The sequence below is a fragment of the Equus caballus genome, chromosome 10 (assembly GCF_041296265.1).
Source record: "Equus caballus isolate H_3958 breed thoroughbred chromosome 10, TB-T2T, whole genome shotgun sequence".
Classification (NCBI taxonomy): domain Eukaryota; kingdom Metazoa; phylum Chordata; class Mammalia; order Perissodactyla; family Equidae; genus Equus; species Equus caballus.
Window position 1 is genome coordinate 79,677,040 of NC_091693.1, and position 14,952 is coordinate 79,691,991.

At 40.9% G+C, this 14,952-nt stretch overlaps 1 protein-coding gene across 15 annotated transcripts in view; it reads left to right on the forward strand.

Moving 5' to 3' along the window:
• Positions 1–10,040, forward strand: part of TPD52L1 (TPD52 like 1) — a 98,775-nt gene extending 88,735 nt beyond the window's left edge. For 5 of the 15 annotated variants that reach the window (XM_023651011.2, XM_023651012.2, XM_023651015.2 and 2 more), the window contains 3 exons: positions 1,145–1,183; positions 4,239–4,299; positions 9,428–10,040. In XM_023651011.2, coding sequence (XP_023506779.2) covers positions 1,145–1,183; positions 4,239–4,299; positions 9,428–9,556 — 229 coding nt within the window. In that variant the 3' untranslated portion in view covers positions 9,557–10,040. The remainder of the gene's footprint in view (positions 1–1,144; positions 1,184–4,238; positions 4,300–9,427) is intronic. The other 10 variants (XM_023651017.2, XM_070223748.1, XM_070223749.1 and 7 more) reach the window with 3 other exon arrangements.
• Positions 10,041–14,952: the final 4,912 nt, after the last annotated feature.

A 14,952-nucleotide genomic window follows, 5' to 3' on the forward strand; every position in this document is an offset into this window, starting at 1 on the left:
CCTTCAGCTTCCTGTCCCTTCTGAAGTTGAAAAGGAGGAAGGGTACTGGAAGAGCACGTATGTTGGGAAGTGTGCACTTGTCAGTCCCAGGCCTCTGAATGGAGCTTTCTTTTAGCTGGAATCTTATTATATACTTTGTTTTGGGGAAATTTTTTTCTTAAGAAAACTGCCTATATTTAAAGAGATGAATAGGTTGATAATGCTGACGAATTTCTTTTAATGTAATTTCTGAGGAAATATTTTACCTACAGTTTCTAAATGGAGTTGGAGGGTAAGACCATAAGTGTCCCCTGAATTTCTCTGTCCTTTTCTTTCTGAGTTCTAGTAAAGTGCTGCTCCTACTTATGACCTCAGGGGATATTGTTGGGGAGGGTGATGCGTTTGATGCCTTACCTGTTAGCTTCTTGGGAGAAGAGAAAGCAGGAACAGTGTTGGAAAGTGTGATGGGGGAGCACCAGCTTAGCAGAATGGACCCCATTTTGCTTCACCCAGCCTGATTTCTGAGTGGAACTCACAGAAAATAACAGGCAATCAATCAGAGGGAAGATGAGTCAGCTACTCTAGGATTAATAGGATGAGAAGGCTGACGCTCTTAGAGTTCTCGGAAATGGTGGTATTTGTACCAGATGTTCTGGAATGAATGCAGAAGTCCCTGCTCCTGTGTTGACTGTGTTTGCCTGACACGTGTTTCCTTGACTGTCTTACGTTAAGTATGTATATTTCTCTGGAGAGTTTCTCCACAATGGAATGTTTAGCTTTTACCTGCCTGGCTCTACTGCCTGGACACTGCCCTTCCTGTCGTCCTGAACAGAAGGGAGCTGGACCTGGAGAGGATGCCCAGGGGCCACCGGGCTGACCTGGGGGAAACCAGACATTCTCCTCAGATTGCCTGGCCTACAGAGAACCTACAGGAAGTAAAATAATATGCACCTATGGACTATCTACTCTCCTTTTATTACCCCTGGAAGCCACCGGGGCCCATCCTACCCAACGAAAACAAATATCATCTTGGGGTGGGCAGGGAGTACTTCAGGTAGTTGAAATTGCTGTTTTAGAACTGTGAATAGGGAGTGTCTCGTACTTACATTGTGCTATCTTCTTTTTTCTTTCTTTTTTTCCACTTTAATCTGCCTTTGCCCTGAAGCTACTCCATTCGCCATTCCATAAGTATGCCTGCTATGAGGTAATGTGTGTAAAATACTTTACATAATATTAATGCAGAATGTGTATGAAGTGTTACTTTATTGATATTTATTTTGTAGGGTTTTCCCCCTTTATATGTAAGGAACTTCCATGACCTGTCGTATTCTCTTTTCTGATGGTCTTCAGGAGAAAAGGCTGACAATTCTGTAGAAGTGTTGTAGGTATAATGAGCTTGGGCTTTTGACCAGACACGCCAGCTTAAACCCAGCCTCTCCTGATCTGTATGACCTGAGACAAGTTACTTCACCCATCTCAACCTCCATTCTCTTATCCGTACGCTGGGAGAAATAAGACCTGCCTCATGTGGTTGTTGTGAGACAAAGTAACCTGTGTAAAGCACTTAGCACAGGGCCTGGAAGATTCCGAGCAAACTTGCAAAGGTAAAAATATGTTTCCTATTTCAGCAGAATTAAATGCAAGCCTGGGAGAAAATTTAGATGAAAGGATAGGAGACTAAGAGGAATATGGTTCAAGAAAGGATATCATTAGGATTTTTAAAAGTAGATATTAAGGTGAAGTATCTGTTATACAGTAAGAATGTCATTAAAATTACTGGCCGGATGAGAACTTCTGAGAAGGATGCTCCCCACTTCCAGTTTGCATGGTTTAGAGACACAATCTAATAAAATCCCACTCACTGTAATACAGTATAGAGGAAAGAATGTTAGACTGGGAATCAGCAGATGCATTGTAGCCCACTTCTGCCAAGAATGAACTTTGCAGCCTTGGGAAAGTCACCTCAGTGATAATAAGTTAGATCACGTTTAAAATAAGAGTCTAGAACCAGATTTCCTGCTCTTCCCTTGGTGCTCCCAGGAACCCTAGAGCTGCCTTGGGCTGCAAGGGAGGAGGGGGCGGGGGGCAGGGATGAAGCCTCTGGGACCCTCCCCTCCTTCAGTCAGAACTGCCCCTCTTCCGCCTGCTTTCTGTTATATATTGTGGTGTAAATACGTTATAGCTCGGGTTCAGTTACTCTGAATAGTTTGAGACCGCTGAAGCCAAATTCTTTCTAGGGTCATTTGCAACTGCAAACTGTGTGTAGTTGTAAAAGATATGATTAAATCTGAGTAAACATTTTCTCCCTGTTCTCCGGCACACATTCTGGAGATTTTCTATCTGTTTTATTATATCTGGTGATGTCTTTTCTACACTGGGGTTATTTGGTTACTTTGGAAATTTAACCATGGCATTTGATTTCCCTAATTTGGTGGTAAAAATAGAGAGCATAGATTCAGGATTGCTTAGTCTGTCTTTGAATGACTTGCTCCCCCTAGCATAAAAACACCCAAATTGAGTAGCACAATGTATGGCCCTGAGCTCTTTTACTGTTAACTTTTAAGTCTGGGTGTCCAAACAAGGCTTCCAAAAAATTAACATGGTTGTACTCTGTAAACCATGAATCCATCTAGTGGCTTATGGATCAAATGCAGCCCTCATGAGCTTGCTTGAAATTAACTTAAAAAAAATGATTTTCCTCATCTAGCATACCCATGAACCATGAAGCTGAACTGTTTGCCCGCTGTGGTCCTGTGTAACTGATGGGTGACACCAGTTATGTGAGCAGGGTGGACCAAATAAAACTTGTGGTGGAAGTCAGGTGTCAATAAGAGTATACTTTTGAGTCATTCAAGTGTAATTTCACTAATATTTCATCGTGAAACAGAGGTCTGATGGAGGATTACTTATAGGAATTTGACTTATGTTTGAGTCATATGCAAGATGTGATGCTGTGGTTGGGCCCTCTGAACTCACCGTTGTTAATTCACATACTTGAATGCAAATGCTTTTCTGACCATCTGGAGCGTCAGGGTCTCAGGAGATAATCCTTACGAAAGTCAAATTCACTCAAAAACATATTCTCTACATAGTTTCCTCTGGAAAGTGCTAGAGCCGTGCTTCATCCCACACCATACACTGAAGCCCCTATTTTATAGCCACTCTCTCTTATGAAGTTTTCTAGGCTATTCCTCTTATTTTATTTCTTCTGCACTCTGGAGAGATACCAAGTAGCCATTAGTATATCAAATATACTAACATCCAGGTGAATTATTTGACCTGAAAATCATGGCAGTCGTTGTTAGTGAAAGCTGACATGGATACAAGATTTAATATACATTTTTAGTTCAGTTCCTGTTCTTTAGTTGTACTTTGTGATATCATTTTTAATGGTAATGATGACATTAAATCATCATGCCGTGTGGCCAAATTCAGTACAGGAAATAAAAAAGCACCAAATGAAGTGTCTAATGCTTCAAGTAAGAAGATGGTATAATGATTATTTAACACGATGGATGAGTCACAAATAGTATGTCAGTCAACTGCGAAGGTTCTCTCTGGTAAGAGAATGAGTAAGTGTACCCTCTTTGAGAGGAAAAACAGCATGTGCTTATAATGTCATCTTGATCAAGGCTTAGACAAGTAATGGGTATATTTCAACTTATAATGAAAGCATTGACTTTTAGAAATACTGCTTCATGGAAGTTGACAAAATGATTACTTTTTAAGGCACTGGAAAGAGAAAACTTATGAACCGTTTTTTATCTTGAGCTATTTCTGTCTTGTCTCACATTCACTGAAATAACTAACTTTTAAAATTCCAAGTGGGAAAACTCAAACATGATATTCTTCAGATAGACTTTCCATTGCTTACAAAAAAACTGAGTTGGGAAAAGGAGTTGTTGCGATAGAAACAATTAATTAGTAAATGAAAAATGAAACTACCTTTGACTTATTGGAAATGATTTATGGTTCACCATGGAATTGTTAGAGCTGTATCATTGTCAAATGCTATATTATTTATTCTACAGTTGAGTATCTGACTACTTTACTTAGAAAAATTCTGTGGCAGGTTATGGTTTCTGGATCTAACGTAGCAGAAGTGACATGTATTTCAAAACATGGCCGGTGTAGGTGGCAAACCTACATCCAGCTCTGGTGCAGAGCTGATGCTCACAAATAAGAGCAGAAAACCACATGGCAAGGTTGCTAAGACAGCTTGGTCTTTGGAGCTGACCTCTCTTTTTTTGTTATTTTAGGAATTCTCCTACTTTCAAATCATTTGAGGAGAGGGTTGAGACAACTGTCACAAGCCTTAAGGTACAGATGAAGTGAATTTTGTGTCATTGGGTCCATTGAATCAGGTCAGCTCAGTCATTGCTGTGGTTAGTTCCATAGGTGGGGCTGCCAGCCGCCGGTACAACCAACAAGGCAGCCTTGTATAGAGTCAGTCCTTTTCTTCACATATAAATCTATAAATAAAACCAGCATTGAATAGTGTTACTGTATCCTTACAGAGTTGTTTGTATAAACCATTTAGGGTGAATTGTTCATTAAAGTGAATTAAGGTTTGTATTCACCTCTTCACTGGTTAGAACTCCTAATGCCATCCCCCCAAAAGTAGATATGGGAGAGAGGATTGCGGATAGGATGAAGGATATGTGAATTCTGAATTTAAAGTGTAAGTGAAAGTTCAAGAACAGCTCCAAGCTCCTCTGGTTTGGACGTGCACTAGCAAACATGAACTTGGCTCCATGTGCTATATAGCCATCCGCTGCTCGTCGGCTGCCTCGACTCATTTACTCGGTTCACATGTATACTGAGCACAGTGCAGTATGGTAATCACGGAGGGAAAATAAAGCTCAGCCCCCAAATGCGTTATTTTTAATAATGCATGTAATCCCTGTATATAAACTGAAACTATGCCCGTTACATGGTAGGTGCTAAAAGAATTCATTGAATTTATTGTTTGAGCAGAGGCAGGTTCATCTACAGAGGAGAGAAGAGCAAACATAAAATTAGTCTAGTCTTAGAATGTATAGACCTTTTAAAATGGGAAGAATCATTGAAACTACTAATTTATTTTTTTAAAGATGTCCCTTAAACAGTGACTTAATTACATCTTGATATCATTATCCCTATTTTGTATACAGTCCATTTCTGTATTTCCCTAATCTTAATCTTAATCCCTTAATCCCTGGGAAGATTAAGAATACATATGAATTTTAACCAGATGAAAAGCAGCTATATGAACATGCTGGTTATCCAGCCTCTTGTGAGTCGTCCCTCACCATCCTGCTCTCCCCCGTGCTGCCCAGTGAGCGTCTGTGAGCACATCAGTGACTCCTTCCTAGAGGTTCTAGAAGCTCTTATTGATTTTGCCCTGGAGGGTCTTTCCTTCCTCTTAGGGGAAGGTCTTTCACATAGTCTCTACTTCTGCTTTATTCGGCCTTGATTAGTTGTTTAAGGCAAGAATGAAATTATTACTCAGCATTTACCATGGTTTCATTTACCAGCAGTTTCTAGTTGTGCAATTTCACTACCCTGCTTGTCAAAATCATCACTCATTGAGTAATATAGGGACCAATAGGGACCACTAAGTTGCCCCCTTTTGTAGGGAAAACTTTTGATAGAGAGGGCCATGCAGTATTTTGGACCTTTCTCTTGCTAGAATATCTATTCTCAAAGCAAAAGCCTCAGGAGATCCTAGGAGTCCATTTCTCAACATTTGCTTCTCAGCCTTAGACATTCCAAAGAGGATGGATTCTGTTGCTTGTTAGACAAGTTCTGACATAGGAGAAGTTGTACCTTTTAGGTTTTCTTTAGAAGAAGGAGAGATGAAGAAGCAAAAGAAGAATAAAGAACAACCTATTTTCATTTGCTTTTTAGGAAACTCTGGTAAGCTCACAGCTCACAGATGACCTAAGGGCTTGGTCCCTACTCTCAGCTTCTCACTTTATTCCCCCCATCGGGACGGAAGGTTTAGAGTCTGCCTCCTCCTTCAGACATGCTCAAAACTAACTCAGCCGACTGGATACTGGCTGGTGTCAAGACCTCCTGAAAGTAGATTCTGGGTCTACATGATTGTTCATGGGTTTAACAAGACTTATATCCCACCCACCTTCTATGTCATGGTCAATGCCTCATTCTTCTTTTTCTGCCCACCCAGGCAATGGAGAATAGCTAATAATCGTACTTTGTGTAAAACCTCCCACTTCCTCAATAATTAGAAATTTCTCATTCCTTTTTTCTCCAGACTAAATAATAGATGTTTAGCCCTTTTTTTATCTAATTTATTTTCTGCATAGTTTACTTTTGTGTTCTAAATCTTCTCCAAAATTTCTATAACTTTCTTCATGTATGGATCCTGAGGCTGTTTTCTGCTGAAGAAATGAACCACTAAGGATGGGTGAAATTCCTTGCAGGTCTCTGTGCTGCATTTCCTTTCACACGTCCTGCGTTAAGCTTGATTTTTAATACACCACTTAAAGGGGATCAGGTTCATTTTTGTGTCCTCTTAGAAATAATGTTCTGCCGTGAAGTGAGGTCCATTTCTGCCATCTTCTCACACAATCTGTCACACAACGTGTGGCATTTGCACCAATTATTTGTTCTTCCTTTATCCCCAATTCTGTAGATGTTTTGATTTTCCATGAAAAACCTTCCAATTCATCATAATCATACAAAATTTAGTCCTTTCTGCCTTCATCCTTGTAATACGTCACTATATCACTTGATGACATCTGAGCTGGTGTCATCTGTGCACCCAAAGGGCACACTTTCTATTTCATCCAAAACAAACAAACCAAAAGCAGACCCAGACTTAGCTCCTGTGAAACTACATTTGGAATATTCTGCTGTGTTCCAGTGAATCACAAATAACCATCTCGCTTCCAACCGTTCTGCACCATGTCAAGCAAACCATATTTTCAATGCACCTACTTTTTGATGAATATATTGCATGGCCTGAATTAAAACCTTAAAAAAAGGCAAAATATATTATAGCGATTGCTTCTTTGTGTCCTTTCAACCAGCTATTTTATGAGATTAGGCAGCCCAACTCAGTAATTCAAATAAAATTTTATGTAAAGAACAGTTATAATTTTGGGGACAAATTGACAAATCCTTGGCTGAAAAAGCCATCACGACGGGAAGAGTCCGGGAGAGGTTTGTTGTTCCCATCTTTGCTTGAGCAGGTCCTGGCCCAAAGTATTGCAGTGTGTGGTCACGACACCCACATGGTGGAGAAACTCCTTTATTCCACTCCTCTCTTTGCCAAATTGCTTTATTTCAAAGAGATTCCCTCCTTCTTTATTTCCCCATTTTGATTTGAGAAAATCAAGAACTAGGAGAGAAGAATGAAACAAGGCCCAGAAGAAAATATCAGTAATTAGTATTCACCTAACTCAATACTGTGTGTGACGTCGATTGCAAAAGAAAATCGGAATAAAATAAAGAGAGTGGGAACTATTAATAGCATAGGTTACATTGAATTAATCCTGTTTCTCTCTGGGATGAAATAAGCATAGTGAAAAATCACATAGTTGAAAGCAAACCCTTCTTCCCAGGGCTAAGGTAACACAGAATGGAGCAGGACTTGATGCTCTGAGCCAGAGGTCTGCAGACAAAGGCCTGTGGGTCAAATGCAGCTGTTTGCCTCTTTTTGAATGGCCTATAAGCTAAGAATTGTGTTTACATTTTTTAATGGTTGAAAAAAAAATCAAAGGAAAAATAATTGTTTGTGACGTGAAAATTACATCAAATTCACATTTCAGTGTCCATACATAACAGTCTTTTTGGAACACAGCCATGCTCATTCACTTATGTACTGTCCTTGGCTGCTTTCTACAATGGCTGGTTTGAGTATTTGTGACAGAGACTGTGTGGTTCCTAAGCCTAAAATATTTACTATCTGTCACTTTCCAGAACGAGTTTTCTGAGCCTAAGCAGAGTGGAAAAATTCAGCTTAGTAATTGAACTTAAAAAGGCAGAGGGGGGGGGCTGGCCCCGGGGCCGAGTGGTTAAGTTCATGCGCTCCGCTGCAGGCGGCCCAGAGTTTCGTCGGTTCGGATCCTGGGCGCGGACATGGCACTGCTCATCAAACCACGCTGAGGTGGCATCCCACATGCCACAACTAGAAGGACCCACAACGAAGAATATACACCTATGTACCGGGGGGCTTTGGGGAGAAAAAGGAAAAAAATAAAATCTTAAAAAAAAGGCAGAGAGGGATTTTAGTGATAATTGGAGAAAAGTGTGTGTGCAGGCCAGGCAGGGTGTGGACACATCCTCCTGTGGTTTCTGTTCTTGTGAGTGATGACTTGGTGACTGAGATGGAGACAGCATTTTGGGAACAGCAACGTTATCTGTTCTATACCTTCCTTTTCCCCAAAGCGTTGTTCTATATTGTTAATGGTTAAAGGAAGGCCAACATGACCATTAATAAGACTTGCATTATGCATTTTGGACCATTAAATATTCTTTTGAAGGACTTTTTAATAAGGAAGTTTTCAAAATATGTATTTCTTATATCATAAATTGATTTCTTCCTGATTCTATTCTTTTTTTCTTTTAAGATTTTATTTTTTCCTTTTTCTCCCCAAAGGCCCCCGGTACATAGTTGTATATTCTTCGTTGTGGGTCCTTCTAGTTGTGGCATGTGGGACGCCGCCTCAGCGTGGCTCGATGAGCAGTGCCATTGTCCGCACCCAGGATTCGAACTGACGAAACACTGGGCCACCTGCAGTGGAGCTCCCGAAATTAACCACTCGACCCCTCGGCCACGGGGCCGACCCCTTCCCGATTCTAGTCTTATTAGCCAATAACAAGTACACAAAAAGGGAGCCTCATAAAGCAGCATAACTTTGCATTTTAAGAGGTGTTCGTCCTTTAAAGGCAACTGCCTAGAAAGATGTGCAGTGACCAATGCTTCAGACTTGATGCAGCTCCAGCTAGGAAAGCGGAGACCAGAAATCCCGTTGAGCCTCTCTGCCTTTTCAAAGGACATTTGTCAGAAATCCAGATTGCCTTGCTAAATGCCAAGTAGAAAACCTAAGCTGAAGTCACTTAAAGACGTTCATACGTTTGCAAAATTGGGGGAATTTATCTAAAATCCAGTTCCGTTCTGATTAAATCGGTTCTTTGAGTGAGTGAGTAGAGAGTGCAGATCCACAGATCCGGATATGCTCCCGAAGGGACTAGGAATCAGATGTAGAAGAGATAATGGGAGTGTTGCTAAAATTGTAAAACAGAAGTTTTTAATCCAATCCCGGAGCCCAAGTATGAAGGACATCTTAGCACAGTGCTAAAGGGACCTGACTTCTCCGCATCCTTTATATCCTCTTTCAAGAATAAAAGTATTCCTGAACTTGAAAGTAACCAAGCTATCTTATAAAAACATTACCGAAACAATGAACTAACTGCACTTTTGCGTCTGCACCCGTTTCAGACGAAAGTAGGCGGGACGACCCCCGGCGGAGGCAGCTTCGAGGAGGTGCTCAGCTCCGCGGCGCAGGCCAGCGCGCAGAGCTCGGGGGGCGGCCCCCGGCGGGCCGAGGAGGAGGAGCTGCAGTGCTAGCCCCGGCCCGCGCCCCCGACCTGGAGACCAGACTCCCGCTGGGAAAAGCCAGGCCTTGACCTTGTTCTTCAACTGGCCTCGCGCCAAGTTTAATAAAATGACTTCCACTTGTATTTGTGTTGATGATGGACCGCTTGACCATCCCACTTCAGTCTTCACAGACTGTCCTCTTGTAAAATGTCCTGATTTGAGCAGGTGCACAATTGGTCGTGACCCTTGTCTTTGTGTAATTCAACATACCTTCCAAACCTGTAGCTCTTACTTATTTGCTGTGGTGTTTGCTTGGACTCCTTTACCATGTGCATGTCTTTGGGCGCTAAGTGAGTACCCCCTCTCGGTTGAGTCGGTCCACGGGAGGGAGCTCTTTCCGACCGACCGTCTCTAGCAACGGGATGACTGCAAATTTCATCAACCTGCCTGTGATCGCCCCTCACCTCTATCAATTATGTATGTTTATTTAAGCAATTAAAATAATTGACTTTAATGATGACTTTGAATTCTTGATTTCTTTAACTCCTCAGGGCTGTTGATGACCTTAAAAACGTGGTAGTTAACGATTCTGAAGACGCTATCTTAAATCAGCTTCCACTGCGAATTTAGTGAACATGAGAGTGGATCCGAAAGTGATTATAACCTTAGCCACCCTAGGATGCTAAAATAATCTCCAATTCTAAAATTCTCTCTAACCCACGTGGAGAAGTAGTTAAGTCAGGTAACTACTGAGTAAGTAGGTAAGGGATGTCGGAAAAGGGGTGGCTAGAAAACGAGAAGCAGAGGTCTGCACCCCCTTCCAGTTTGCAAATTGCTCACGTGAATGAAAAAAGCATCGCATGAACACAATCAGATTTCTGTGGTAACGCCTACTTTCCACATCATATGGTTCTCTTTTCTTCTGAATAGGAATATACATTTGTAACTACCAAAGCTACATCCTATAGATACATTTCTTAAATGCACACAGAATAGACGTACTAACTAAAAAATCACAATTCAAATATAAATACTTAAGTATATAATCCACGTAATATATATATTTATATATTCTTGTTAGTATGTTCATTGTTCATTTTTAAATTTATTCTTAAATAGAAGTGGATATATGTGACATAGTGAAATAAAGCCAATCTGAAAATTCTATGCAAAGTAATAGAGCAGGACAATTTGCACACCTAAGTGAAAATCAGACTGGGTCAGGGCCATCATCTCTGAGGCATGGAATCTTAGCAGAGAGCGCTTTGGGGCTGTAAACATGAACCAGAGTGGACAACTGTGAACAACAAAGCCCTGCCAGTGGGAACGTTGGCATTCTCCCTAATTTATCCTTCCAGCCTGTTGGTTGAAGCCAAACCCCATCCAGCTGGCTTGTGACTGTGTTGCTCGCCCGCTGCTGCACCGGTTCCAATCTCTCTGAACCCAATCTGCAGTTGCCTGGTGCGTCTGAAATGGTCACCTCTTCTAAACTCACTGCCACCTTCTTTTTGACAGCACTCAGCACACTGCATTGTATTAGGAAAAGCAGAGTTACGGTTTTATAAACAAATATCTTAATTCACCAACCAATTTCTGCACACAATAGTCTCAGCCTTACAATCTGAAAACACAGTATTAAAATTGGATAGAGAAAGAATCAAGAAAATTAGTGTTAATGCTTCAAAGCTTCAAATATATTTTAGTTGTTTATTTTAAACCATTCTTCAAAACTTCTGATTTCAAATTCTATATTCATGCCACCCCTATTAATTGAAAAGTTTTTAAAAAAATTATTCAGTCTAATCTGGGAGTGATATAATGACAATGACATGGGTATTTTTTCATTTTGTCATAAGACGTGTGTGAATAAGCCACATCACTTGATGGAGCATAATAACTAAATCAGTTGTTGGTAGGGGGGTGGTCTTAGCCTAGCGGTTGCATTTCCTCACTGCCTAGTCACTCAAGAGCTGCCTGTTTCTCCCCCATTTCTCATGTGCCAGCTCATCCCAACTGGAGTGGCTGCTCACTCCCTATTCTGCCCAGCTGGGCTCAGTTCACACACAGTAGTTTAACCTGTTCCACAAGTGCTAAAAGGTTTTTGCACACAATGGACATAACCTTGTACTAACAAATCAAAATGACTTCTGATCCACACCATGTATACAAAATGATGTCAATACAAAATGGATCTCAATAATCGAAAATTTCAATGTGAATTGTGATTACAAAATATACCTGCTTTTCAAAAAAGGAATTCATTCTCTAGTTTAACCATTTACTGCTTTTTAGATACTATTGCTTTGATTGAAAATATTCATAAATTTACACCGCTACTTTATCTTAAACTCACATCTCATAAAGACTATGATTATTGGTAGATCATGTCAGCCAAGCAATCTGCATCTTACCCTAAACTACACGTTCTTAAAAATCTGCTCCTGAACCTGTCAACCAATTGTGAGGTAGGCTCTCATAGACTCAAACAAACAGAGGTTTACTCAGGGTTTTTTAGCACTGCAGCCTGGGTCACAGATTCAAGTAGCACCTGAATTGTGTTCCGGCCTTGGAAAGGAGAGGGAAGGCCTGATAGTCATGGCTAAGAAACGCAAAGAATAAAAGAGAAAGGAAGGTCTCACCAAATCCCAGGCCCAAGGTAGTCATGGGATGAGGGTCGGTTGAAACAAGCCATGAAAATTTAGGAATATAGACGGTGACCTTGACAGGAATGAGGCCTCTGTCCCGATAATCTTATCTTCCTTGAGAAGACATGCAGATGCATTTCAGGCATTTGATGAGTTCAGGAGTTCATTCTGAAGAAGGAATTTCTTCCTCTCCTCTTCATGTCCTCCTGGCTCCATTTTAGGGTCTTAACATGAGAGACTCCATCTTTTTTCAATTCCACAAACCATAGAAAACAGAACAAACTGCGTGATTTATTATGGAATGTCTTGATGTGCCACGCCATTCACAGTGGTCAACGTGAAGAGAACGCTGGGAATTTAAGCTGCTCTCTGCCACTCTTCATTGTTCCAGAATTACCTGTTGGCTTGAAGCTTGTTGAACTTCATTATAAAATGGTGCATAAAGTTGTGAACCGCAACTCTAACACTCTCCTCTCACTATCATCAAATCGGAGTGTGGGTGGGTTTGATAAAGGAATGTCAACAAATAAAAGGCATAAACTGCAAGAGAAGCAAAAAATTTATTTGGGGGAGTCTCAGAATTGCAGTTCGGGGAGCACAGAACCAGGTAGAAACCCAAATAGTGTCCCACTAGGGAGTAAAACATCAGGGCTTAAAAGGCAAAGAAGGGAGGTTGTATTATAAAGAATTTTAATTGGAGTTGGAGGCAGAGAGCTAGTCTTGGTTAAATATTGATGGACTATTGACTCCATCTCCAGTCTTTGTGATCAGGATGTTTGTTCTCCCACTGCCTTTTCAAACAATTGCTTGTAAAACAGTTGCTGTTTTGGGCCAGTCCAAGGTTCAAGATAGCAAGACAGTTTCTCTGGAAAGGCAGCTCCAACTTGATTTTAAAATGGCTCCACTATAGTCAGTTTTGACAGGAAGATGGTGATAAGGTTAAAAAGTGATTTAATGTGAAATGTAAAGCAACTTCTTCAAACTTGATGTTCAAATACAGTTTCAAACTATAATATTTGGGAAAATCTTATGGTTACTTTTGATAATCTCTATTTAAGAAGGGTAAAATCCTTTATTCTACATTTCTATTTGACTTTTAGTTCATACCATGAAGAGTATATATCCAGGAAAACCAAAAATAACATAATCCTAAATCTCCCAGAGAAATCATCCCCAATGTAACTTTGAACATGCAGACTGGCAAATGTCTTAGAGAAAGATGCTGGGTACAGAGGATGCTTTTTCACAAGGTGCTTCATCAGTCATTTACCCCAGAGCATAGAGCACCATGAGACTTTGAACAGGTTGGACATTTTGTTAAAATGGACATTTTTCAAATACAAGGGCATTGAAAATTATGGAACAGCTGATTAAATGCCAGTCCACAAGGGAAAAACAAGGACTTGTTTTTGGGGAATCCCCATATCCCCACCCTAGTCTTCCCCAGGGACCAGGCAGGGCGAACTGGCTTGAGGTGTGTCCCCTGCAGCCTTAGCCTTCCACCCTCTCCTCCACACCTCTCCATTACAAGGAGGTAACCAGGAATTCCTTTTTGTTGAGTTCACCCCAAGAATAATTATTTACTGTGCATCATGATTATGGCGTTTGTTATTGAGAAGACCAATTCCAGGCAAGCAGCAGATATCTTCCAAGAAAAAAAAAATTTTAAGTGCTAATGCTTAAATATTTTTATATTGGCTGGTAAATTCAATAGCTTTTTTTTTTTCTTTTTCTGAGGAAGATTGGCCCTGAGCTAACATCTGTTGCCAATCTTCCTCTATTTTGTATGTGGGTCGCCACCGCAGCGTGGCTGCTGAGCAGAGGTGTAGGTCTGTACCTGGGAACCAAAACCTGAGCTGCTGAAGTGTAGCATGCTGAACTTAACCACTAGGCCACAGGCTGGCCCAATAGTTATCTTCTTTTATTGACCTTTGTTTGTTCTTATTAAATGGTATTTTATTTATAGCATCATTACATTTTCTTGGTTGTTAAATGTATTACCACAGCAAGTGAAGTTTAGGACTAAGCATGAACCCTGACTTGGTAGGTAAATAGAAACCTGAGATGATGAGGAAGTGACCAGTATTAAGTCTGACGCAGTAGGGACTTCCAAAGTCTCTCTGTGAATTTATGAAAATTACAGTAGGCAAAACATCCCAAATAAAACTCCAGGGCCACAGAATATCTTCTGGTTATAACTATTGGAACTTTACCTGTGGTTATTTTCTGTGCATGTTTTCGTGCCAGGAGAAAAAACTCCAAAATACTGATAGGTGGAGTTCTGTTTTCCTACTAAGTGTATCTCCAGTAATAATCAGACTTTGCTGATTTTCAAATGTACAGGCTGTACCGTTGCTAAGATGCAACAGTGTTTCAGCGCAGAGCAGCCTTGCTCTTTTCAATGCAGAGCAGCTCTATGTACACGTGTGTCTGCTTCTGAAAAGATCAGGCACCTCGCTTCCTGCAGATTGGGTATCCATGGAGACTGCGAAGAGTTTCCAAAGAAACGCTGCTGCCTAGCATTCTCCCCATGCCAACCGAACAGGCCTTCTTCAAATGGAAACTGACACTGGAATTAAAGGGCCAGGCAACATTGTTCCACACCAAACCACTGGGCAGGTTTGCTCGGAGGGCCTTCTTTTCCCCACCATTCAATGGGTGTGCGGCATTTAAAGGCAAGCGGCGAGGATTACTTATTGATGGGAAGAAAATGAGGGGAAGAACCCGGGTCTGACGTGTTTCCTACATAAAATCCAGTGACCCCAGCAATATTCATTTTCT